Below are 24,648 nucleotides of genomic sequence, written 5' to 3'. Positions count from 1 at the left end.
CTATTTGAGAATCATAGAATAGTGTTTCTAGTGAAAATATCAGGCTGTGGTAATCATATTACGGGTTGTCGGGAAGTGTAAAGTGGAGACTTCGTTACCCAACTTCAGAGGTCTCCACAAGTCCTACGGTACTCGACAAAGGCTCAACAAACACCCCAAGAGAAAGCTGAAGGTATGTGCCATAAGCATATGTGATTTTAATATTCTAGGACTAATAACTGATTTTTGGCAAATATTTTTAGAGAGTCTGTCGGAGCGCAAATATGCCCGCGGGTGCCGCAATAAAAAGCAAATCAAGCCCGTGGTTAAAGAGTTAATCATTGTTTAAAATTGATCAGTTATTTCGTAAGCAGTTCCACATGTGGGTTGAACTTTAATATTTCCCTACCACCTTAACCTTTGAATGACTTCTCAAAATAATTTTTGCCTTATCCTTCACACTTCCCTCAAGTTTGATCGTAATTGGATATGTTTCAAATTGATTAACCAAGTCCTGTGACCTTGACTTTTGATTAAAGGTACTTATTGTCTCACTGACAGACCCTCAACCTTTGTACCATGTTTCGTTGAAACCAGTAAAAATTACTTGAGTAATGTAGTTTATCCACACACACACACACACAGATCATTAAGAATAACAACAGCACTCACTCATTTGAATATATAACAGCTATATACTGCATATGCAACATGTGCAGCATTTAATATTTTTTACAGAAAGAAGCACCACTTTAGAGATAATGCTGATGAACAACATAAACTGATGAACAACATATATATTTTCAAAATTTAGGAATCTTAAATTACTAGATCAGAGTACAAACCACAAACTGAGTCTTATAACTTAAGTATCCCAACCTAACAATTAATTAACATCTCAGAGACTCTTAGAGTACAATCTGTCAGTCACTTCCTAAATGTTGATTTCAATTTCGAGATGAATATACATTAAAGCCAACCCTGTTAGCCGTTCAACATTCGTCCTGATACTAAGGTAATTCTACAGAATCCTTAAAGCACTGAAGGCTCTCTCAGCAGAGCAGATGGTGACAGGAACAATGCAGATGATGATAAGAAGAATCTTGATATGCCGCAGAGCAGAACTCCTTCCACTGCATGTATTGCAGCTTGATTTTTTCTACATCTGTATTACCCAGCACGGTGTTGTACAGCTGCACGCTGTTCTTTACATCATTCATTTCAAAATGTGGCAGCTGTGCTGCAATGAATGCCACCATTTTCCTGACAAGAATGCAGTGAGATGTAAAGCGACTTCAATAGCTTCAGTCACAATATCCAGGTAGGGATACCACACAGCTCGCCTAAAATGCTCATCCGTATTATCAGCAGGTACATTATGTCGACCTCTCTGACGAGCTGCGAGTTTAGGGCTAAATTTGGAGAGTAGTGTAGGACCATACTTTGCATACTTCCATTCGTCTGTCTCTTCAGGATTATATATAGTGTATATATATATATATATATATATATATATATATATATATATATATATTTCCCCCCCACAAAAGTGACACTTTCAGCTGCATCCACCAGGTCTCTCTCTCTCTCTCTGGCCGGTGGAGAGATGCATCCTTCATCCTCCCCCCGCCATTGATCCATCCCTGGGTGAGAAGACTGCTAGTGGAGTTTTCCTAGCAGATCCCATATTGCCGATCGGAAAGTTGGTTATGATAGGAAAGGTGTTTAAACATTTTTTCGTTAAGAATAGACTGAAAATTTTATAACTGCAGAATGTTAAAGCAGTTTTGCGATAGTTAGAAGGCTGGGAATGGTCACCCTTCTGAGAGACTGGTACAAGTCGACAAACAAAGGCAAAAGATTTTACCTAATCAAGCTTTCGACACGGTAACACGGTTCTTGAGGACAATAGGAGGTACGCCATCAGCCCATATGCCTTGTTGTAAAAGAGGCCAGCGATGGCAGAAGCTGAAGGTTCAGTCACTTATAAAAGAAATGATTCCTCGCCAGCTCAACCCCTTCGCGTTTCGTCTGGTAACACTGTAACCTTTACAACTTCAGGTGATTCAAATTGGGCTTTGATATAGTATGCCTGAGTGAACTCCAGCTCGAATTCAGTTTCACTTCGTGATGAACCAATGTAGCTATGGCGTGTGCGGAAATACTCTTCATAAATTTGTGTCCACCCCTGTGGCGGGGGGGACACAATCTGGCCGCACTATGGGGTGGTACTAGTACTCTGCGGCCAGGTTGTGTTAGGAAGAATACTGCCACCGTATTCCCTGCGTGTCGTAAGGCGACTAAAAGGGGCAGGGTGAGGGGACTAGGGACCCCCTCCTCTGTTTTTTAGTTCCTAAAAAGAGACAGGCCAGAGAAAGGGATGGGGGATGGAGTTATCCCCGTACCCTGAATATTGGGTCTATGAATGTGCGTGGATGTAGTACGATTGAGGCTAAAAGGGAGGAGATTGGGAGAATGTTTGTGAGAAGAAAGTTGGATGTGTTAGCTATGAGTGAAACGAAGATGAAAGGGAAGGGTGAGTCTATGTTTGGAAGTGTGAATGGAAGATTGTCAGGTGTTGATAGAGGAAGGGCAAGAGAAGGTGTGGCCTTGTTGGTGAGTCCGGAAGTACAGCAGTTTGTGATTGAATGGAAGGAGGTGTCATCGAGACTGATGTGGGTGAAAGTGAAATTTGAACGTGAGTTGTGGGTGTTTGTGAGTGCATATGGGCCTGGTAGTGAAAGGGATGAAGAAGAGAGGGAGTCTTTCTGGAATGATGTTGATGAGTGTCTGCAGAGTTTTGGAGCGAATGTGAATGTGGTAATGATGGGAGATCTGAATGCTAGAGTGGGAAATGTAGCAGTTGAAGGCGTAGTTGGTATGCATGGTGTGCCTGGAAGAAATGAAAATGGAGAGCGAATGATAGCGATGTGTGTTGAGCGAGAGATGGTGATTGGAAATACGCTGTTTGAGAAGAAAGATATTTATAAGTATACATGGGTGAGACAGGAGGGTGGAAGGGTTGTTGATAGAGCTTTGATGGACTATGTAGTTGTGTCTAGGAATGTAATAGGAAGACTGTTGGATGTGAGAGTTCTGAGAGGGGAGGGTGGAGGTATGTCTGACCACTACCTGGTGGAGGGAAAGTTAAGAGTAGGTAAGAGATGGGTGAGAGCTAGGAGAGTTAGGTGTGGCAGGGAGGTTTTGAAAGTGAGTGAGTTGGATAAAAGAGAGAAAAAGATGGAGTATCAGGAGAAATTGAAAGATGAGTGGAACGCAGTGAAAGATCGGGAAAATGGCAGTGTGGAGGAGGAATGGCAGTTATTTAAGAGTGCTGTGGTGGGGCATGCAGAAGAGGTGTGTGGTGTGAGACGTGTGGGTGGTGGTGTAAGAAAAGGAAGTGAATGGTGGTGCGAGGAAGTAAGTATGGCTGTGGCTGAGAAGAGACATGCATATCAAATGTGGCTGCAGAGGAAGGATGAGGTGTCATATGAGAGGTATAAGGAAAAGAGGAATAAGGTGAGAAGGGCTGTGCATGATGCTAAAGTGGCAGCAGATGAGAGGTGGGGTAGGCGGCTGACAGAGAATTTTCAACAGAATAAGAAAATGTTTTGGAAGGAGGTGAAAAGGGTGCGAAAGGGAGAGTCTGGAAAGGAAGAACGAGTAAAAGCAGAGGATGGAGGGATGTTAATTGAGATGGATGCAGTAAGGAAGAGATGGGCAGAGTATTTGAAAGATTGTTAAATGTAGAGGAGGAAAGGGTGGCTGAGCTTGTGGCGGATGGAAGGGTGCAAGGAATAAATGTGTTGGGAGAGGTGAATGATTCTTTGATCACGAAGGAGGAAGTGCAGAAGGCAGTAAAGGAGATGAAAACAGGGAAAGCTGCAGGTATGGATGGGTGTGCTGTGGAATGCCTGAAGGGTGGTGAAGTGACTATTGTTGACTGGCTAGTAAGATTGTTGAATGTGTGCTTTGTGAAAGGTTTGGTGCCAGTTGACTGGGCAAGTGCTTGTGTGATCCCGTTGCATAAAGACAAGGGTGATAAGTATGAATGTACTAGCTTTAGGGGTATAAGTCTGTTGAGTGTTGTAAGTAAGGTGTATGGTAGAGTGTTAATTATGAGAGTTAGAGAGGGTACAGAGGGAGTGATTGGTGATGAGCAGTGTGGCTTTAGGAGAGGGAGGGGATGCGTGGATCAGGTGTTTGCAGTGAGACAAGTGTGTGAAAAGTATTTAGCGAAAGGCAAGGATGTCTTTTGGGCATTTATGGATTTAGAGAAAGCGTATGATAGAATTGATAGGGAGGCTTTGTGGATTGCTTTAAGATTGTATGGACTTGATGGTAGGTTATTAAAAGGGGTGAAAAGTTTTTATGTAAATAGTAGAGCGTGTGTAAGAGTGGGAAATGCTGTGAGTGATTGGTTTCCTGTGAGAGTGGGGCTGCGACAGGGATGTGTGATGTCGCCTTGGTTGTTTAATATTTACATGGATGGTGTTGTAAGGGAGGTGAATGCAAGAGTTTTAGGTGGAGGTCTGAGTCTGGTGAATGTTGATGGTGGAGAGTGGAATCTGAAGCAGCTGCTGTTTGCAGATGATACTGCACTGGTGGCTGATACAGAGGAGAGATTGAGACAGTTGGTAGAGGAGTTTGGAAGGGTGTGTGAAAGGAGGAAATTAAAAGTAAATGAGAATAAGAGTAAAGTGACGAAGTGTACGAGGTTGGTAGATGGTAGGGGGATGAATATAATTTTGAATGGTGAGTTGCTTGAGGAGGTAGAGTGTTTTAAATATCTAGGGTCACATGTTGCTGTGGATGGAAGAATAGATGCAGAAGTGAAGTTTAGAATAAACGAAGTAGGAAAGGTGCTGGTAGGAATGAAAAAAGTGCTTAGATGTCGTTCGCTTAGAATGGATGTAAAGAGAAGGCTGTATGAGGGTGTTGTGGTACCGACTGCATTGTATGGGGCTGAAACATGGAATATGGGTGTAGCAGAGAGGAAAAGTTTGAATGTAATGGAGATGAGGTGTCTGAGGAGTATGTGTGGAGTAACGCGTATGGATCGAGTGCGGAATGATGAAGTGTAAAGGAGAACTGGAGTGTGTTCGGGAGATGGCTGGTAGAGTTGAGCAGAGGGTGTTGCGATGGTTTGGGCATACGGAGAGAATGGATAATGAGCAATTGGTGAAAAAGATAACTAGATCTGATGTGAGAGATGTAAGGCTGAGAGGAAGACCACAAATAGGATGGATGGACAGTGTGAAGAGAGCGCTGGATGCGAGAGGGATGTCTGTTGAGCAAGGAAGAGTGGCTGTGCGTGACAGAAATGGGTGGAGAGAAATTGTGAATGAATAAGTGATGACGCAGCCCTGAGGGGATATTCTCCTGCATTTGGTCTGATCAGCTATTTCAGGTCAGGTGCGGGTAAGGGGATGAGTCTGTTATGATGTGGCAGGGGTAAACCAGCTCTACTGTCGGGCCCTGCTGCGGATGTCACTGATTGCATTGCGCAGTTGACCCTTGTGCAGTGTGGTGTGGTGAGGATCTGTCCGTTCTCCCCTTTGGGGCTAAGATGCGAATGAATGTGTTAAATGGATGAGTAAATGGGGAGTGTGTCGTCCTGTCTTGGCTACCTCACTTTCCTTGGGGGAAGCAGCCTAGGTATATAGACAGATAGATATTATATAATCACACCACAGTGCAAGCGGCAAATCCTTTGACCTCAGTAGATAATCTAATGTTGAACACTTCTGTTATGTAGCATCTATCATTCACATTAAAACATGATGAATGGATGCACAAAACAGTTACGATGTCGTATCTGCAAGTGATTTCCAACTATTCCCCAACACAATTCAAAACATTCCATTGAAGTGATTTTTATAACTTTCACCCCGTAACCTAAACTGTGACGTTACGTTTAAAGATTTAATGTCACATAACTGACTTGGTGTTTCTCTGTCGGTACACGTCCGAGAATGACCAATAATTAATCTTGTATGACCCCCACATTATACACATCTTAAGGCTAAAAAAAAAAAAAGTGTCATTCATATGAGGGTTCTTTAATTTTAAAGGCGGCATGTCTTCATGATGTGTAATTCTGAGGTAAGCTTCAACAACATGGTAAAACAGTAACACCTCTTTGACATTATTATGGTTTCACTGTTTTAACGAAGTTTTGAAAAACAACTGTGATCTCAATGACCTCGTCAGAAGAAAAATTTTCTTTGAAGCCTAATCTACTTCCGATTTATGACGTATTGCTGGATAAAATATATTACCGTGGGAATGATACTGTTATAACTAAAATAACAGTTTACTGATAAAATAAAGATGAAAGTTATATTTCTATTAGGCTAAGAGTTTCAGATAACATCTGCAGAAGTACTGCATTACGTGCCTCGTGACACTTTCACAGAATATGTATTTCTGATTATCGTTCGTTCATTTATTGATTTTTTGTCATCCGTTTATGGCTAAATATTTTGTTTTTCCAGAAAAATAATATTGCACTGAAATATGTAACTACATCAATGTTACGTTTTTGTGCAGTAAGTCTTAGATAATGCATCCCCTTAAAATCTTACACGAAATTTTAACATTTCTCTCTTGGCGCCATAATCATTATCTAGTACAAGAATAATTTTTACCGTAGCTAGGTTACGGACAGTGGCGTACCTGAGAGGGGGCCGGGGGGGGAGGCTGTTTGAAACTGCCCCCGGGCCCCCAATTGAGGAATTGAGGGGGGGCCCCCAAAAGCCGTAAAAATTTATAAGCTTTTTTTATTAATATTTAAAAATATACCATAAGGTGGGGCAAGTGCGCACCCAACGAGGTAAGTGCGCACTTAAGTACGTTATTTCTTAAAATGGTCATAAATAGGTTTTGATTTTTGATTTTCTTAATTTTTCAAAGTTTGAATATGAAGCAGAGTCATTGGTTCAACTTTAACAAGTGTTACCCAACCATTTTATCAAGAACAGTGACCACCACGGCTTTATACAGGGAGGACGGAGCATTGACGGAAATTTTGGACGAAGCACTGCATTGGAACACTAAGGGTAAGGTACCTAACAATAAATATTCCTAGGGTACTCTATTTAGGCTCATTAATTGTGTATATCCTTAGGTAGATTATGCTAAAATTATAAGTTGCTAGGTCTAAGCATTAGTGAATAGTGAGTCATTAATGAATGGTGGGGTAACTGCGCAAATTTTCATGGGGTAATCGCGCACATGCTGGTATTGCCTACAAATTGCTATCTAAATGACTTGGTTCATGCCTTATAGCCTATATTTTCAATCTTTAGAGCATAACAAAACAGAAACAATCCAAATACTATAATATCTATCTGTCAATGCAATTTATTTCTCATGTTTTTACAGATGGTGCAACCATACGTGAGAAAAACAGACCCCAAGCAGGAGCGCCGTTACTCCCCAAAGGATCTGTCTGAGCCTATGAGGCATGTAAAAGCAGGAGAACCCGTCAAGAGGGTTTCACGACTTCTACACATCCCTGCATATTGGTGCAGGTCCCTCTGGCCAGCAAACCAAGAAAACTGGTGCCAAAAAGAAGCTGAGAGTATCTGAAGCCGACTCGGACAGTATCCCGGAAGAGCAGCTTTCATCAAGTGATGTGGACATGCCAGAGATTCTTCTAGAGTATAATGATGAGGAAAGTTCAGGGAAGGAATCAGAAGCAGAAGAAAGAGAAGAGGAGGATCGAGAAGAGAAAGGAAAAGAGAAGGAGGGAAGAGAAGCGGGAGGAGTTGAGAAAGAGAATAAGACCAAGGAAATAAAGGAGGGGTTGTATGTTATTGTGAAGTTTACTGGCAAAAAAGCTAATTCAGACTATCATTTTGTTGGAAAAGTGCTAGGGAAGGAAGTAAGTGGAGAAGTGTGAGCGAAGTATTTCAAACGTGATTACAAAGTGTCAGGAGTGAATTTTCATACTTTATAAAGCCACAAAATCAGGACATTTGGTCTACTAATGTAACTCCCATTGTTGTGTTTACCTGAGCCATCCTTTATTAAAAACAAACTTTGCTTTATTGCTTCAGAAATGATTAGCATGGTCATGCGTTAATAAATGCTTTACGTTTTCTTATGTTTTCTTTCATCTTTTTTGCTTGTGTGTGTACTTTTTTACATCTGTATGGCCAATGAGGTGGTACATAATACACATACAACACAAATAATGCATTTAAGGTATGAATAGGATTGTTCAAATATGCTTAAGTGTGCTAAAATTTGAGAAAAAAACATGTTGCACACTTACCCCCAACCCTGGGGTAAATGCTCAACCATATATTTTTTTTCACTACCTACCACATGAATAATTCCAGAAACATTTCAATATGTGCCAAAGGTTGCTCTATTAATAAACATTAAAAACATGTCTCACTTCTTTCAGTTTCCTCCTACAACTCTTCCCATGGGTAAAAAACCTCAAAAAAAAGGTGCGCACTTTCCCCACTTTACAGTATATATTTATCATCTCGACAATCCCGACTGAGATATTAGACAAGTTTTGGGAATTAGGGGGGTTAGGTTCTTTGGGGGCCCCCCTCCAGGAGGGGGCCCCGCAAAGAACCTAGCCCCCAGGCCCACAAATCTCTAAGTACGCCCCTGGTTACGTATCAATGTCCGAGATGCATTCTAATGCAAATATTCCCCTTATCATCTCAATTCCCGAATTTTATTGATTATGTTCTTCACGATATATTGTAATCTTAATGTCCGATAACTGTAGATATATCACTGAATTCGGATGTTGCAATCTCCATCGTGGACTGTGATCCCAAAACTTGAAGCTCAAAGGCTGAGTTTGTATGCTCAGTTTAGTATCCATATCAATAATTATTCCTCTGAAGCTTACCACATATATGTGAGTGAAGAGTTGTGTCAGTGCCAGAGTGAAAGCTAGCTTGTCCACATGTCTACAACATATGCAAGGCTGAAGATCTGTCACTGCCAAAGCGAACGCCAGCCTGGCCACGTCGCTACAACATATGCATGAGTTGGGATGTGTCAGTGCCAAAACGAACCTTAGCATGGCCACGTCTCAAGCACATATGTATGGGTTGAGACGTGCCAGTGCCAAAGAGAAAACCTAGCCTGGCCACGTCTCTACCACATATGCATGGGTTGAGGAGGTGGATCAGTGGTAAAGGGAACGTTGGCCTGGCCAAATTTCTATTTTTTTTTTTTTTATGCGAGGAAGAAGGAACCAAAGGTTTAGCCCGCAAAACGTTCCTTCTAAGAAAAAAACAAAAATAATACAAAAGAGGGCCCAATTCAAGATCCATATATTTCGAGATGCCTGGACACACTGCATTTGAAAGACTGGAGATCATAGGAAGTAGGAAATACAGACAAAGGGAAACAGTTCCAGAGTTGACCAGTTGCAGAAATGAAGGACTGGGAGTAACGGTCAACTCTTCCATTACAGAGTTGGATAGAAAAGGGATGAGAGTTTGTTGCTAGACAGGTGCTATGTGCCTGTTGTAGAGGTGGAGGGATGCAAGCAGACAGTTCAGAGGAACAGTGACCATGGAAGCAGCGATAGAAAAGAGATAGAGGCATCAGTGCAACGAAGAGACAGAGGTTGAAGGGAGCCAGTAAGAGGAGGAGAGTTGATGAGACGAACAGACTTTGACTCCACATTATTGAGAAAAGCTGTATGTGGGGAGCCTCCCCACACATGAGAGTTGTACTCTAAATAGGGGCGAATAAAACCCGTGTATAAAGTCAACAACTGTGCAGGGGTAAAGGAGGTACGGAGTCAGCTTAGCACACCTAATCTCTTGGAAGCAGATTTTACAAGAGATGCAATATGATCTTTCCAAGATAGGTCCCGTGTTAATGAAACCCCAAGCATGTTCAAGGGTGATGTAGGATTGAGCTGAATATTATTAAGCATTAGTGGGTACTCCTGTGGAAGATTTTGATGGGTTCATAGTTGTAACCACTGAGTCTTTGATGCATTAAAAACAACAAGACTATTCTTACCCCAGTCAGAGATATGAACCAAGTCAGACATTAGGTGTGCCACAGCCTTATAACTTGTTTGTTGAAGGAATTGCTGAGATGGACGTTGCGGAAACAGAATGGAAAGGTGAAGAGTGGAATCATCAGTGTACGAGTGGATAGCATTAGATGTACAGCTTAGATCACTGATGAATATAAGGAAGAGAGTTGGTGATAGGACAGAGCACTAAGGAACACCACTATTGATAGATCTTGTGAACGATGGCCGTCTACAACAGCAGCTATAGAACGACCAGAAATGAAGCTATGGATGAAGGCATAGATAGAAAGATAGAAACCGTAAGAGGGCAGTTTGGAAATTAAAGATTTATGCCAGACTCGATCGTAAGCCTTTGAGATGTCAACTGCAATGGCAATGCTGTCGCCAAAGTCCCGAAAGGAGGATGACCAGGAGTCCGAAGGGTTGGTGAGAAGATCGCCAGTGGAGTGTCCCTGACGGAACCCAACCTGACAATCAGAAAGAAGGTTGTAATAGGAAAGATGTTTTAAAATTTTTCTGTTAAGAATAGACTCGACAACTTTTTAGACACAGGATGTAAAAGCAATTGGACGATAATTAGAGGGTAGAGAATGGTCACTCTTCTTTGGGACTGGCTGAATGACAGCAAACTTCCAGCATGAAGGAAAGATACAAGTTGAAAGACAAAGATGAAAGAGTTTACCTAGGCAGGGTGTAAGCACAGAAGCACAGTTCTTGAGGACAACAGGAGGGACTCCACCAGGCCCATATGCCTTGTCAGTATTGAGGCCAGTGATGGCAAAAAATACATCAGCTGAAGAAGTTTTAATATCAGCCATGAGGAAGCCAGAGGGGGGAAGTGATGGAGGAACAGCACCGGAATCGTCTAAGGTGAAACTGGAGGAGAAAGTCTGAGTGAAGAGATCTGTCTTATCAGTAGAAGAAATAGCTACAGAGCCATCCGAGTAGAAAGGAGTGAAGGATGATAAAGTAAAGTTGTTAGAAAGGTTTTTGGCAAGGTGCAAGAAGGAGCAGGAAGATTTCGAGTTGGAGAGTTGAGAGCATTTAGCCCTTAGACTTACCAATGACGACCTGGGTTGTCATGCGTTTGTCAACCTCTAACATCAGTATGACGACTTTGCCTGTCATCCGATGTAATCTCCAAAAAAATATTTAGGAAGTCGTCATTTTTGTTGGATGACTGGCTAAAGTGGGCGGAACTAAGCATGCCACAGCTGGTGCGTGCATGCTCACTTGGTCTGCTCGGCTCAATATGGAGTGAGGTTCCTCACAGATAGGATGTACACCTCTTGACCTCCTGCCGAACACTTATGCTCCTTTTTCTTGTGTATATATGCGGCGTTATTATTTAAATAATGCATTATTAGAAAGGAAATTTATTCTGCTATGTACTGATACAAAAAAATATTATTACTTATTGAATAGTTTTTTTTTGGAGGGGGCGAATAATTTTTTCAAGGAACAGTGTAAAACTTTAGCACGTCATCTATCTTCTACTCACTTATTTTGCATTCTATTTTGTATATATTGTATTTCTGGACAATGTATGACAGAGCAAAACTCTTCAACTTCAAAATGAAACCAAAGTGGCCTTTCTATGATGAATAGTAACTTTCCTATGAGAGTTGGAAGTAAAATGTCTCTACGCGACTGTTGAGAAAGCTCTCAAGTGAGAGTTACGCGCACAGCCAGAATTTACGTTCCTCCCTTCACGGGAAAGGGTTAGTATGGATGAAATTATTTTTAGCAGAGCGAGGAACAGACTTAGCACGATTCTAGGCAGGAACATATAAAAGATGTGATTCAGGGGTGGGTTGGCTCTGGTACCTTTTATAGGCCCTCTCCTTGTTGTGGACAGCATTAGAACAAGAGTGATTAAACCAAGGCTTTCTTGCATTAGTCAAAGGATATGAGAAAGGAATGTATGCTTCCATGCCCAAGAGAATAATCTCCGTAATGTGCAAGGCACATTCAGATGGCTACTGGCTATGGAAGCAATAATCATTCCAGGGAAAACCAAAGAAGCATTGCCTGACGGCCTCTCAATCCGCAGCTCCAAAGTGCCACAGACGACGTTCTTTGGAGGGTCCACAGGCCATACTGGGGCGATAGGACAGGTTAAGGTAATTAGGTTATGATTGGAGAAGCCCAACAGAGAGATAAGATTAACTGTAAGGAGCAGGATTAGTTGTAAGGAAGATGTCAAGTATGTTGGAGCTCTTTCTAAGGCGGTCAAGGATACAGGTAGGGTGCTGTACAAGCTGCTGTAGGTCATTAAGGATAGAAAAGATGTAGGCTTGTTCACCAGGTGGATCAGTGAAAGGAGAGGAGAGCCAAAGGTAGTGGTGAACATTGAAATTTCCTAGAATGGAGATTTCAGAGAAAGGAGAAATGGATAGAATGTGTTCCATCGTAGAAGTAAGACAGCGCATATATATTTAGTCAGAGTACGACAGGAAAGCCTAAGCCAGAGAGTAGAGAAATCAGAAGAAACAAGTTCAGGAACATGAGAGCAAGATAGGTCATTCTGTACACATACACAACATCCTCCTTTGGCTTTGAAATGAATATAGAGAAAGTATTAGGAAAGTAGTATTTTGAGGATGTCTCACAGCTAGAGCTACAGCTAGCCTGACCACTTCTCTGCCACATACGCATGGGTGAAGGGATGTGTCAGTGCTAAATCACATGCTAATTTGGCCATATCTCTGTCACATATGCATTGATGAGGGAAATGACAGTTCTTGATCACTCCTTTCCTTTATCACATCTCTGTCACATACAAGTTCATGGGTTACCATAGTCGTGCACATATGAATTTCAGAAGGCTTAAGCTCAAAAGTTTGGAGGACATATTCATTAGCTGGATGTTTGCCTAATGTCCTACTTTATGAAGGCAATCGGCCCAGTAGCTTTCCAATGAGTGTGAGTTTATGCACTCAAGCACACATACATGTGCACACATGCACACGCGCGCACATACGCACGCAGGCACCCTCGAACACGCGCATACACACACACACACACACACACACACACACACACACACCAGGCACGGATTCTGGGAAGGGAGAGGCATGGGGGGCATATGCCCCCGTTCTTTAGGCAGATCAATGAATATTTAGTGTGAACGAAGTATGACAGCCAAATATATGTGTTAAGTATCTTACATAATATATGTGTTAAGTATCTTACATAAATGCTTTCATGGAATAATTTCGATGAAAAGAGGGAAATGGTGATAAATTGCGGTTGTTTGACAATGAGTTATCAAGAGTTCATATTTGTAAATCCAGAAAGAATCATGCCACCGATTTCCAGAGTGCTACATCCAGCTCTGACCAACCTCCTTCCACATCCACTCATCCCCCTTCCCTCCGACACCAGCACAAAGGCCTACCTCCCCCCCACACACACACATTTTCCACACACGTTTCTTTGAGGTAACATGATGCTCCTCATTGTTGCTCAGTTTTCGTTCTTTTCTGCACCTAGAATCCCAGCCTCTGATTGATGGAGGTTGGACCTATTTGTTCTTTGAACATGTGTTAGAACTTCTCACCCTCAAGTACGATGATGTCTATTATTATTTTTTTTTTTTTTGCTCATTACTAGTACAATTTTACTTAGTAGACTCATTATTGGGTGATCGATAATATTACTGGAAAACCCCAGCCATCTTGAGGTAATTCGTAACTTATACAGGATTGCCTGTTGGTAGTCAGAAAAGTATTATCAAGTAATGATGATGAAGGTGATACTGTTATTTTGTACAACGTTTATGCAAAAAGTATGATGCTGAATGTCTGTTAGGGAAACCACTGTCTTAATATAATGTGGTCTTTGGGTAGTGAGCCCATGACCTGTTCTCTGTGGTTATTACTGTATTAAAAACCACAAACATTGACACTTCTGATCGTCATTAAAGTAAGTGCTGCCCATAATTTCTTAAGTGGTGCTTCTTATCTACTAACAGAATCGTACCACATGTGTTAACGACTTACTATATATCAAAAAATAGTTGCATTTTTGTTTCCAAAATATTCCAACACAGTGATGATTGAAGGTTGGCTTGTTAGACTTTTCTATTAGATTGTGCTACCATCCATTACGATGAGAAAATTCTCTGACTTTCGTGCATGTAATGAGAAGTTATGGGCACCACTTAGTTTAACTAGAAAGCATTCACTCACCCAACACAACATACCTAACCATTTTTGGTGACATTACCTGATCATCATTTCTGACTGTTTCTTCCACTAATGCTATGTAAATACATTGTCATCGCTTGGGGAATCACTTTGGCCCTGAACTTCGTACCGTGGCACGACATGTTTTTACTGGCTAGGTCACTGGCATTCGTGGGAGGGGGGGGAGGTTATGCTGGGTAAGACATTGTCCCTGTCCGGCTTCTTATATAGGAAGGTGTCCTGTGTATACGTACCAAAAATCACACACAAAAATTGAAAGTTGGGCGAATTAGGGACCTTGCAACTGATGCACGTTTATATATGTCAATGGGACTGACAGTGACAAAACGTGTGGACATATATATACGTCAACGGGACGCGGCACTGATTGTTCACCAGATTTAATCTCTTCATTCTTGCCTGATCCATAACTTATTTACAAGTTTGGATCACAGCAAAACTGGGTTGACATTGCCCTGTAACCTTGGAGTTTGAGCTTTCCCTGTGACCAGGACTTTTGTCTGGCAGTTTTCAAAATATAATTCTTTTAGCTTCATAGTACTTTCTCCCTAACCCTTCCACAGAATATGGTCCAAATCGAATAAAAATTGTTTAAGTTAACCCTGACTTGTGACCTTGACCTTTGATATTGCTCTCAGATACATTAGGTTTCAACCTATCCTGACTCTCACAGTCCACCAATTTTGGTTAACCCCTTAACCGCGGGGCGTCACTTTTGTGACGCTTGGGAGCAAGGGATCATACCGTGAGGCATCACTTTTGCGATTCTGTGTTATTTTGAATTCCCCCAGGCATTCAAGTGGTAGCTTGTATCATCTATCAGTACTGCCAATGTCCAACACTAGTTAGCACTCCTAATCTCATCTGTACTCCCATCCATTGTTGACAATTTAGCCATTTCTCCCCGTCCTTGACTCCCCTCCCTACCTTCCCTCCATTACCCTCTCCTCTCGCCTGACCGGCTGTGCTACGCTAAGTAAATCTTCCCTGGAATTTTCCACTGATTTCATCCATTGAAATAAGCTCTATGCCCTATTCTTATACCAAATAATATATACCAAAAAGAAATAAGGTAAGTGAGAGTGTCATACACCTGGAATTGGCTAATTATCACCTGACAACACCTCACGTGCACTCGTTCGCTAATTTTCGCTGTTTATTTCCCCTTGAAATATGCCGTATAATCTATTCTTGTACTAAAAATATATATAAGGAGGGAAGGGAGAATCCTAAGTGATATTTACATTCACCTGGAACTACCTAATTTATAATGTATTGTCTAGATTTCCTGCCAATCATTTCACTGCTATATATTAGCAGCTGTCAAGAGGCTGATGTTAGCAGTAATGCATTTCACTAGGTAGGCCACCCCGGCCCAACCCTATCAGTTCACTGTCATCTTCCAAGGTGAAGGTACGTCTGTTTGCTCCGGCTAACTTCAGCCACTTTTTAGCCCCATGCAAAGGGCCCTGTGATCTTTACCCCCTACTAAACCTCGTGTGGAAAGAGGTAAAGGGCTGACAATTGAAAAAGAGTGACTACGATCTTTCTGTTGAGTAAAACAGTGCAAGTGGAATTGTAAATAATGTGTAAACAGCAAGTAAAGCAATGAATGTAAATATAAGTGAACAGTGGAAAATAGTTTTATAAGTTACTTCAAGTGACAGTGCATAACACAGAGTAAATAACATAGAAATGTAAATAATGTAAATAAAATAGAGAACGTAAATAGAAATGTAAATGAGTAGTATTATAAGAATACGAGTATATATACTAGGAGTAATGAAAGTGAAAGTTTCACTCTAGCATGTATGAATACTATGAGTTATGACAGTGATGGTGAAAGTGACATTCACTCTCAATGCTAGAATACAGGACAAGAAAGTGAATGCTACGTATTTTATTGAAAGAAATTGAATGCCTACAGTGACAATAAACTACTGTTACTGAAGGAAACTTATGGATAAAGACTGTAGATATATATGTTATATAGTATTAGAAATATAAACTGTGAGTGTTTTTATGAATAATAAATGACAACACCAGCAGCGAACTAGCGCAAGTGGGAAGGTCATACGCCATCGTAATTTTCATTGCTTTCACAGTGTTTTTGTTTATGGAATATGGATTCCACACTATTTGAGAATCATAGAATAGTGTTTCTAGTGAAAATATCAGGCTGTGGTAATCATATTACGGGTTGTCGGGAAGTGTAAAGTGGAGACTTCGTTACCCAACTTCAGAGGTCTCCACAAGTCCTACGGTACTCGACAAAGGCTCAACAAACACCCCAAGAGAAAGCTGAAGGTATGTGCCATAAGCATATGTGATTTTAATATTCTAGGACTAATAACTGATTTTTGGCAAATATTTTTAGAGAGTCTGTCGGAGCGCGAATATGCCCGCGGGTGCCGCAATAAAAAGCAAATCAAGCCCGTGGTTAAAGAGTTAATCATTGTTTAAAATTGATCAGTTATTTCGTAAGCAGTTCCACATGTGGGTTGAACTTTAATATTTCCCTACCACCTTAACCTTTGAATGACTTCTCAAAATAATTTTTGCCTTATCCTTCACACTTCCCTCAAGTTTGATCGTTATTGGATATGTTTCAAGTTGATTAACCAAGTCCTGTGACCTTGACTTTTGATTAAAGGTACTTATTGTCTCACTGACAGACCCTCAACCTTTGTACCATGTTTCGTTGAAACCAGTAAAAATTACTTGAGTAATGTAGTTTATCCACACACACACACAGATCATTAAGAATAACAACAGCACTCACTTTATAAGCAGAGGTATGAAAAGGTTCTCTAACTCTCCAAAGCTGTCCAGAACGAGGTGGTTTTCAAACTGTGGCAGCTCCAACCATATATATATATATATATATACATATATATATATATATATATATATATATATATATGCAGAATGTTTCAAAAAAGGGTTCATAAATTTCAGAATGAATAGAGTAGGAAAATATAAATATACTTTACTATGTGAATTTGTCATATTTACCGTGCTATTACATAATTTATGTTTAATAGGAAACTCTAGGGGATGAAAATGATCAGCAGCTTACTATCACCTCAATACCTTTATTTTTTCATAATTTTGTGTATACCGATGTAATGTACACTATTAACGAAACCTACATAAATGTGAACCTGATGCAGCAAATCATGTTTGCCTCATGGGTTTGAATGAAACTTCGTGATTTGAAGGTACTGTGAGAAGGTGAGGGAAAGAAGGATGTACCAGTGGACTTAACCTGCCGTGTGCCAGTGCTGTTTTAAAATGGTCTAACAAAAATCTGCAGTCAGTGCCAGTGCCATTTTAAAACGGTTTTAAATTAAAACATTCAGTGTGCCCACATTATTCAAGATTTGCAGGTAAAAATAGGCAGGCATGTATGTTAACTGTTCCTCTATCATGCCCCAGGCAGTCAAGGCCATACACCCACTCACTCCCCCCCTCACACTCGCTCTGCCTCACTCTGCCTGTTTGTCTCACCCAGTGCTATACATAGTGAAGGCAAGTTGTAAATATTTTCATGTAAGTGAAAGGACTATACATAGTGAAATCAAGTTGTAAATATTTTCTTGTACGTATAAAAACTGTAGGTAGTGATGTCAAGCTCTAAACACCTTCTTGTAAGTGCCAGGACTGTTCATAGTGAAGTATGATTGTACCTATCTTCAGGTAAGTGTAAGACAATGCATTCACTTTGAGACAGACACGCAAATTGTGACAGATATGGAAGTAATAAGTAATCAGAGAAGTGTACTGAACATTGCTATACCTTCCCAACATAAATACCGGAGTCTTCCTTACACAGAAAACGGCTTTCTCTCACCTACGTGGCGAGTGTGAGAGAATGTGAATACCTGTATACGGGCATGCAGAACTCAATAAAACCCATTTTTGAGCTTTGGTGAGTATTTTAATGGTGAAATTCGTTGTTTTCACATCAAAATCTATCATTTTAGCCAATTGAAAAAGGTCAAAAAATGGCCGTCACGGGGGTGACAAAATAGGGATGAAAATACCTGGCATGCGGCGGGTTAGTCAGCACCAGACATGGAACCATACACACCTGAAAAGTACACAGACATGTTACTTATGTTGGGAGCAGCAGGAGGAAATGCAGCTGAAGCAGTAAGGATGTATGGTGAGCAATATCCTAACCGGAGGCAACCATCTTGGCCCACTTTCCTCCGTGTAGAACGATGACTACGGGAATATGGCACACTCAATCTATGTGCAGTAAACAGAGGAAGATCTCATGCTGAGCACCTACTCAATGTAGAAGAGGATATTCTCAATGCCATTGGAGATGAACCATCTACAAGTACACGTCGACTTGGTGAACGATTCGGTGTGGCTCAATTATTTGTATGGAGGATTGTAAACAGACAAGGTACCCATATTATCACCAGCCCATTCATGCTCTGACCAAATGTGATTATCCCCAGCAAGTGGATTTCTGTAGGTGGCTTCTTATTCATGTGACCTAGAACAACGTTTTTCTTACACATGTTTTGTGGAGTGATGAGGCTGTGTTCACAAGAGGTGGCATGCTAAACCAACATAATAGACACACATGGGCGGCAGAAAACCCACATGTAACAACAACACGGGGACATCAAGAACACTTTGCAATCGATGTGTGGGCCAGTATTCTTGGTGATTGTCTAATCAGACCATTTTTGCTACCACATCGACTTATGGGCAATGTGTACACCAAATTTCTTCAGGATGACCTCCCCATACTACTTGAAGATGTGCCCCTCAGAACACATACGAAAATGTGGTTCCAGCATGGGGCACCACCTCACTTTGCACGAGGTTCGAGGAATTTCCTTAATGCTATATACTCTAACAAGTGGACAGGCAGCGGAGGTCCCACTGACTGGCCACTTGGATCACTCGACCTAACTCCACTTGACTTTTATCTTTGGGGACACCTGAAGAACAGAGTGTATGCTACACCAGTCAACAACTATCAGGAACTGTGGCAAAGTGTTCAAGAGGTGTGCAGAGAAGTAAGGAACACACCACGGGTATCTGAACGTGTATCCAATCACTTCTGCGCTGAGGCTAAGCCTGTCTCAATGAGGGGGAAAAGAAATTTCGTGCAGCTGTTGTAATTCTGTAGTGGACAATACATCAGTGTACTCAAATGTATGAAAAAACAAATGTATTGAGGTGTCAGAACTCCATATTATAAATACAAATCATAATAGATAGTATGATGGATAGATCGATAGATAGATAGACAGAGCACCAGACAAGGTGTGGGAATGGGAAACAGGCTTGCAACTCTTAAGTGAAGGAATGCTGGACGTGCACTGGAAGCTGTACATACACACAGACATACAGTGTTCTAGAAGTTTCACAACAGTATAGTCCACATGACACGACCTCTGCTAAACGAGATTGTAGGAATCAGAGCTCAGAAAGGGGCTGGCCATTGAACTGGCAAGTAGTGGAGGGATCAAATAAGAAGAGGGGTCTGACCAGACTTAGATAGTATAGTAAGTCGCTGTGTAATACATACGCTGCTCAACTTAGACTTTCTTTGAAGATAATAAATCAAGATCAACTCCCTGTATTCATCTTTAACTCCTCCTGTTCTTCGATTACCAAAATAACTTTAACCAAACTCAAGACTTACATATTGCAAGACTAAAGAGTTACATATATATAAATGGTGGCTATGAAGTAACTACAATATAGGGGATGGTAAGCTACTGATCGTTTTCATCCCCTAGAGCTTCCTATTAAACATATAATGTGTAATATCATGGTAAAAATGACAAATTTCCAAAATGTCACACAGTAAAGTAAATTTATATTTTCCTACTCTATTCATTCTCCAATTTAGGAACACTCTTTTTGGAAGCACCCTGTGTGTGTGTGTGTGTATATATATATATATATATATATATATATATATATATATATATATATATATATATATATATATATATATATACATATGTATGTGTATATATATTGTTACGGAACAGAGAAAGAAAACGTACACTTTAAGTGAGAATACTAAGAGTCACTACTGTCCCGTAAAGTTCCAGGTTCAAAACAAAAGAGTTAGGTAAAATTACAAGTTAAAGTTTAATGCTCAAACTAACAACAAAACATTCAGGACTCATAAGGATAATGTAATGGCAAATAAACAGGTTAAATATATGGTTAACTGCAATAGCCTCTATTAACACGAAATTAGCAAGAGTAAATTTATCTAAGTCAGCCCTGATAAAATAAGATACCAGATAATACTCAGTGAATGCCAGATAAATTATTACAGATACAAACTATTATCAAAAATGACTGACAAAAAGAACCTTTACATAAATTACAAAAACTTCATTAGGCCTACAAATTAAACTTATGCTACACAGTACAAGAACAAAATGCAACAACACTCATACTCAAATTACACAGCTGCTAGATGGTTGGAGACTTCCTGAGAAACTCACAATAATAATAACTGTACAGGGGAGGACAGAGATGTGAACAAAATGAGGAGCAGATCTAAGTGGCAATGATGCAGAGACTGAGCTCATTATATAGGGGCTGGCAGAGCTTGATACAACTTGTAAGAAGGACGCGCAAATGAAGCCATGGGGACAAAGAGCTGAAAATCCTGCTCTGAACTCCAGAAATGACGACTTACTCTACTATAACGGTAGAAGGGGGGAACTGAGGCAGAACACGCTCGTGATCAAACATGCAGCAACTGTGCATTAAAATTACACAAAGGATGATGAAATCATAGGCTATGTAACACCTCCCCACAAAGAAAAAAGAAATTTACAAAGGAAATTTCTTATTACTCTAAAACAATCTGTATATGGCATTACAGAACATGCAGATGTCTTTCCTAATGTTACAAAACATGAGATCTCCCTACCACGTTCAGTCATAGGTACTTGCCAGTATCCCTTTAAGAAATCAAACTTACTTATGTACCTAGCCTTTCCGATCTTGTTTATGCAATCTTCCACACGAGGGAGAGGGTAAGTGTCTGTTTTGGTTATCTGATTAACACGTCTGTAGTCAATGCAAAGCCGCTGTGACCCACCTGGTTTAGGGACCAGAGTGACAGGAGAACTCCACTCGCTCTGACAGGGCTCAATCATCTTGTGGTCCAACAGGTAGCCAAGCTCCTTCTGGATGAGAGGAACTTTCACTGGGTTCACACGGTAAGGAGGCAATATAATTGGCTTTGCGTCTCCAACATCGACATCATGCATCAACACAGTGGTTCTTCCTGGAGTGGCATGGAACACTTGCGGGTACTCCTGCAGTAATGCCGAACACTCCTGCCTTTCCTTGGGAGGTAGATGAGAAAGCTTAGTCTGGAGATCATTCATGATATCAGGATTCTTCCCCAAACTATCACTCAGGCTCATACTGCATGGGAGAGCTTCACTTGCAGACTCGGGTGGAACAGCTACAGTGCAGACTGGATTATTTTCGTCCCGCCTGTGATATAACTTTAGCATGTTGATGTGACATAGTTGCTTGCTCTTTCTACGATCTGGTGTGGCGATGACATAGTTGACATCACTGAGTTTCTTCTCCACGAAATACGGACCACTAAACTTGGCTTGAAGAGGTTGCCCATGAACTGGTAGCAGAATCAAAACCTGATCTCCTGGCTGAAAGTGGCGTAACCTGGACTTCTTATCATACCAAGTCTTCATCTTCTCCTGAGCAGCTCCTAAATTCTCTCTCGCCAGCTGTAAAGCAGTGGACAGCCGTTCTTTGAACTTCATCACATACTCCAGCAGGTTGACGTCATCTTCCTCCGACAGCCAGCATTCCTTGAGTAACTTAAGGGGTCCTCTTACTTCATGGCCAAACAGTAGTTCAAAAGGTGAGAAGCCCAGTGATTCACTTGGAGATTCTCTTGCGGCAAACACAACGAATGGAAGACCTTTATCCCAGTCTTTCTGATGTTCCAAACAGTATTTCTTGAGCATCGATTTGAGTGTTTGATGATATCTCTCCAACGCTCCTTGGGTCTGGGGATGGTAAGCTGAAGAGGTGATCTGGGTGATGCCCAACTCTTTCAGAGACTGCTTGAAAACATTTGACATGAAATTACTTCCTCGGTCTGACTATACCTCCTTGGGCAGACCAAACTTTGTGAAGAACCCTAGCATTTCCTTAACCACGTTCTTTGCTGAGATATTTCTAAGTGGAATGGCTTCAGGATAACGAGTAGCCATATCAATCAGGGTCAACACATAAGAAAATCCTGAAGAAGTCTTAGGAAGAGGGCCCACAATATCCACCAACACACGGGTGAAAGGCGCCTCAAAAGGAGGAATGGGAACTAGAGGTGCAACCTTTTCAGTCTGATTACACTTCCCCACAACTTGACAGGTGTGACAAGACTTACAATACCAGGAAACATCCCTGAAGATACCTGGCCAGTAGAAGTGTTTCAAAATGCGTGCCACAGTCTTCCTCACTCCAAGGTGTCCTGCCAAACTGGAATCATGAGCCACTCGAATGATATCCTGCCTACAAACACGAGGGATGACAACTTGATGTACAACCTCCCATTCACAGTCGGCTGATGCTGTTGGGGGTCTCCACTTCCTCATAAGTACTCCTGACTTTACATAATAACAAGTAGAAGCACCGGCTGACTCTTCTTCACTGTAAGCAGAGTGAGCTAGACCTTTCAACTCAGGGTCAGTAACCTGCAACTCAACCAACTCTTGACGAGACAAATTATCAACACTACGGGGTACTGCCTCATCTGGTGAGTGGTCCAAATTAGCAAGAAAAGTGTCAGCTAGGATAACATCATCATCATCATTATCCTCTAAATCACCAGTAACTTTAGACTTAGCCCTAGTGACAGCACATGCAGGGAACACATCAGGGACATCACAATCCTGGGACACAGCCACTGGCTCACTAGACAACTGAGGAGCTGGACACACTTGACTTCCACCAATATCATTTCCAAGTAAGAAAGTTACACCTGACATTGGGAGTGTCTCAACCAACCCAACCATAACGGAACCATTAACAAAACCAGACTCTAAATTCACTCTGCACAGAGGGACAGAGAAGTAATTGTTCCCTACACCTTGTAAGATTACAGTTTCATCAGAGGAATTAACATTAGAGCCTAGAACACTGGTCAGCATAAGGGATTGGCAAAGCACCTGTATCACGATATATTTTAACTGATTTCCTGTCATTACTGTCCAGAGGACTGACAAAACCATCAGACAGGAAATTAGCACATGAACTCTTGAGAGTGTCACCCACGTTACTGCTCAAAAGAGGAACTCCATCATTAGAATTTAAGTTACCCCTCAAAGCAGGTTCAGTTAACTCAGTTAATTCTGGGAACTCTCAAGAGTGGACACTAGACCAATTGACTGAATATTTAAAGACTCCTTTTCGTTCACATCACGCTGTCTCCTGAAACATCTCTCCGTAGTATGACCAAGCTTACTACAATAAGTACATTTACTTTTCTGAAATCTAGAGGTGAAGCTGGTATTTACTTCCTGAGAAACATCATCCTTATTCTCTTTCTTGTTACCTGTACTCTGAGTAGAGGCAACGCACTTACTCTCAGCTTTCCTTTTTTCTCTAGAATATCTCTTGTGAGTGAGAACATACTCATCAGCTAAAACTGCAGCATCAGACAAATTATCTATTCTTTTCTCATCAAGATATAGGCTTACATCTTTATAAATACACCTCTTGAAGTCCTCCAGCAAAATCATCTGCTTAAATTTGTCAAAATCAGAATCCACATTCTTAGAATTTAACCACTGCTCTAACAGATCTTCTTTGATTTTTGCATACTCAACATGGGATTGCTTATCTTGCTTATAAGTTGTCCTAAATTTTACTCTATAGGCTTCAGGAACAAGCTCATAGGCCTTAAGAATCAAGCTCTTAACTACATCATAATTATCAGATTGATCCTGAGGCAAAGATGCATAAGTTACTTGAGCTTTACCGGTGAGAACAGTTTGAAGGAGTACTGGCCAATTCTGTTTGGGCCAATTAAAACCTGTAGCTACCCTCTCAAACAACTGAAAATACTTTGTTAAATCAGATTCATTAAAAGAAGGGACAAGTTTAACATTTTTAGCCACATCAAAATCATCAGAGCTAGATGATCCAGTTCCACCTTGTTTCATGCGATACTCATGGTCTGCCTGAATCCTAGCAATTTCAACTTGTGCCTCAACCTCCTTAGAACGGGCCTCCGCCTCCTTAGCCTTAGCCTCCTGCAGGGCTAGCTGTAACTTAGCTAATTCAATCTGCGTTTGCTCATTTGGAGGAGTTACATTAAACAAGCTTTCATTAATCATGTCAACAATTTGATCTTTAGAATGATGAGAGCGAACAGCAATTCCC

The 24,648-nt window shown here is 41.1% G+C and overlaps 1 protein-coding gene across 1 annotated transcript in view; it reads left to right on the top strand.

Moving 5' to 3' along the window:
* LOC145415408 (UDP-glucosyltransferase 2-like) overlaps window positions 1–24,648 on the top strand; it is a 131,718-nt gene that overhangs the window by 93,877 nt on the left and 13,193 nt on the right. The window contains exon 9 of the mRNA XM_080284691.1: window positions 7,515–7,644. Within this exon, the coding sequence (XP_080140817.1) occupies window positions 7,515–7,644 (130 nt within the window). The remainder of the gene's footprint in view (window positions 1–7,514; window positions 7,645–24,648) is intronic.

This window comes from Coenobita brevimanus, chromosome 102, assembly GCF_032717465.1.
Source record: "Coenobita brevimanus isolate Jiangsu-jjx chromosome 102, ASM3271746v2, whole genome shotgun sequence".
Lineage (NCBI taxonomy): Eukaryota > Metazoa > Arthropoda > Malacostraca > Decapoda > Coenobitidae > Coenobita > Coenobita brevimanus.
Note: the sequence above shows the minus strand (reverse complement) of the source record. Positions and strands in the feature narration are given on the sequence as shown.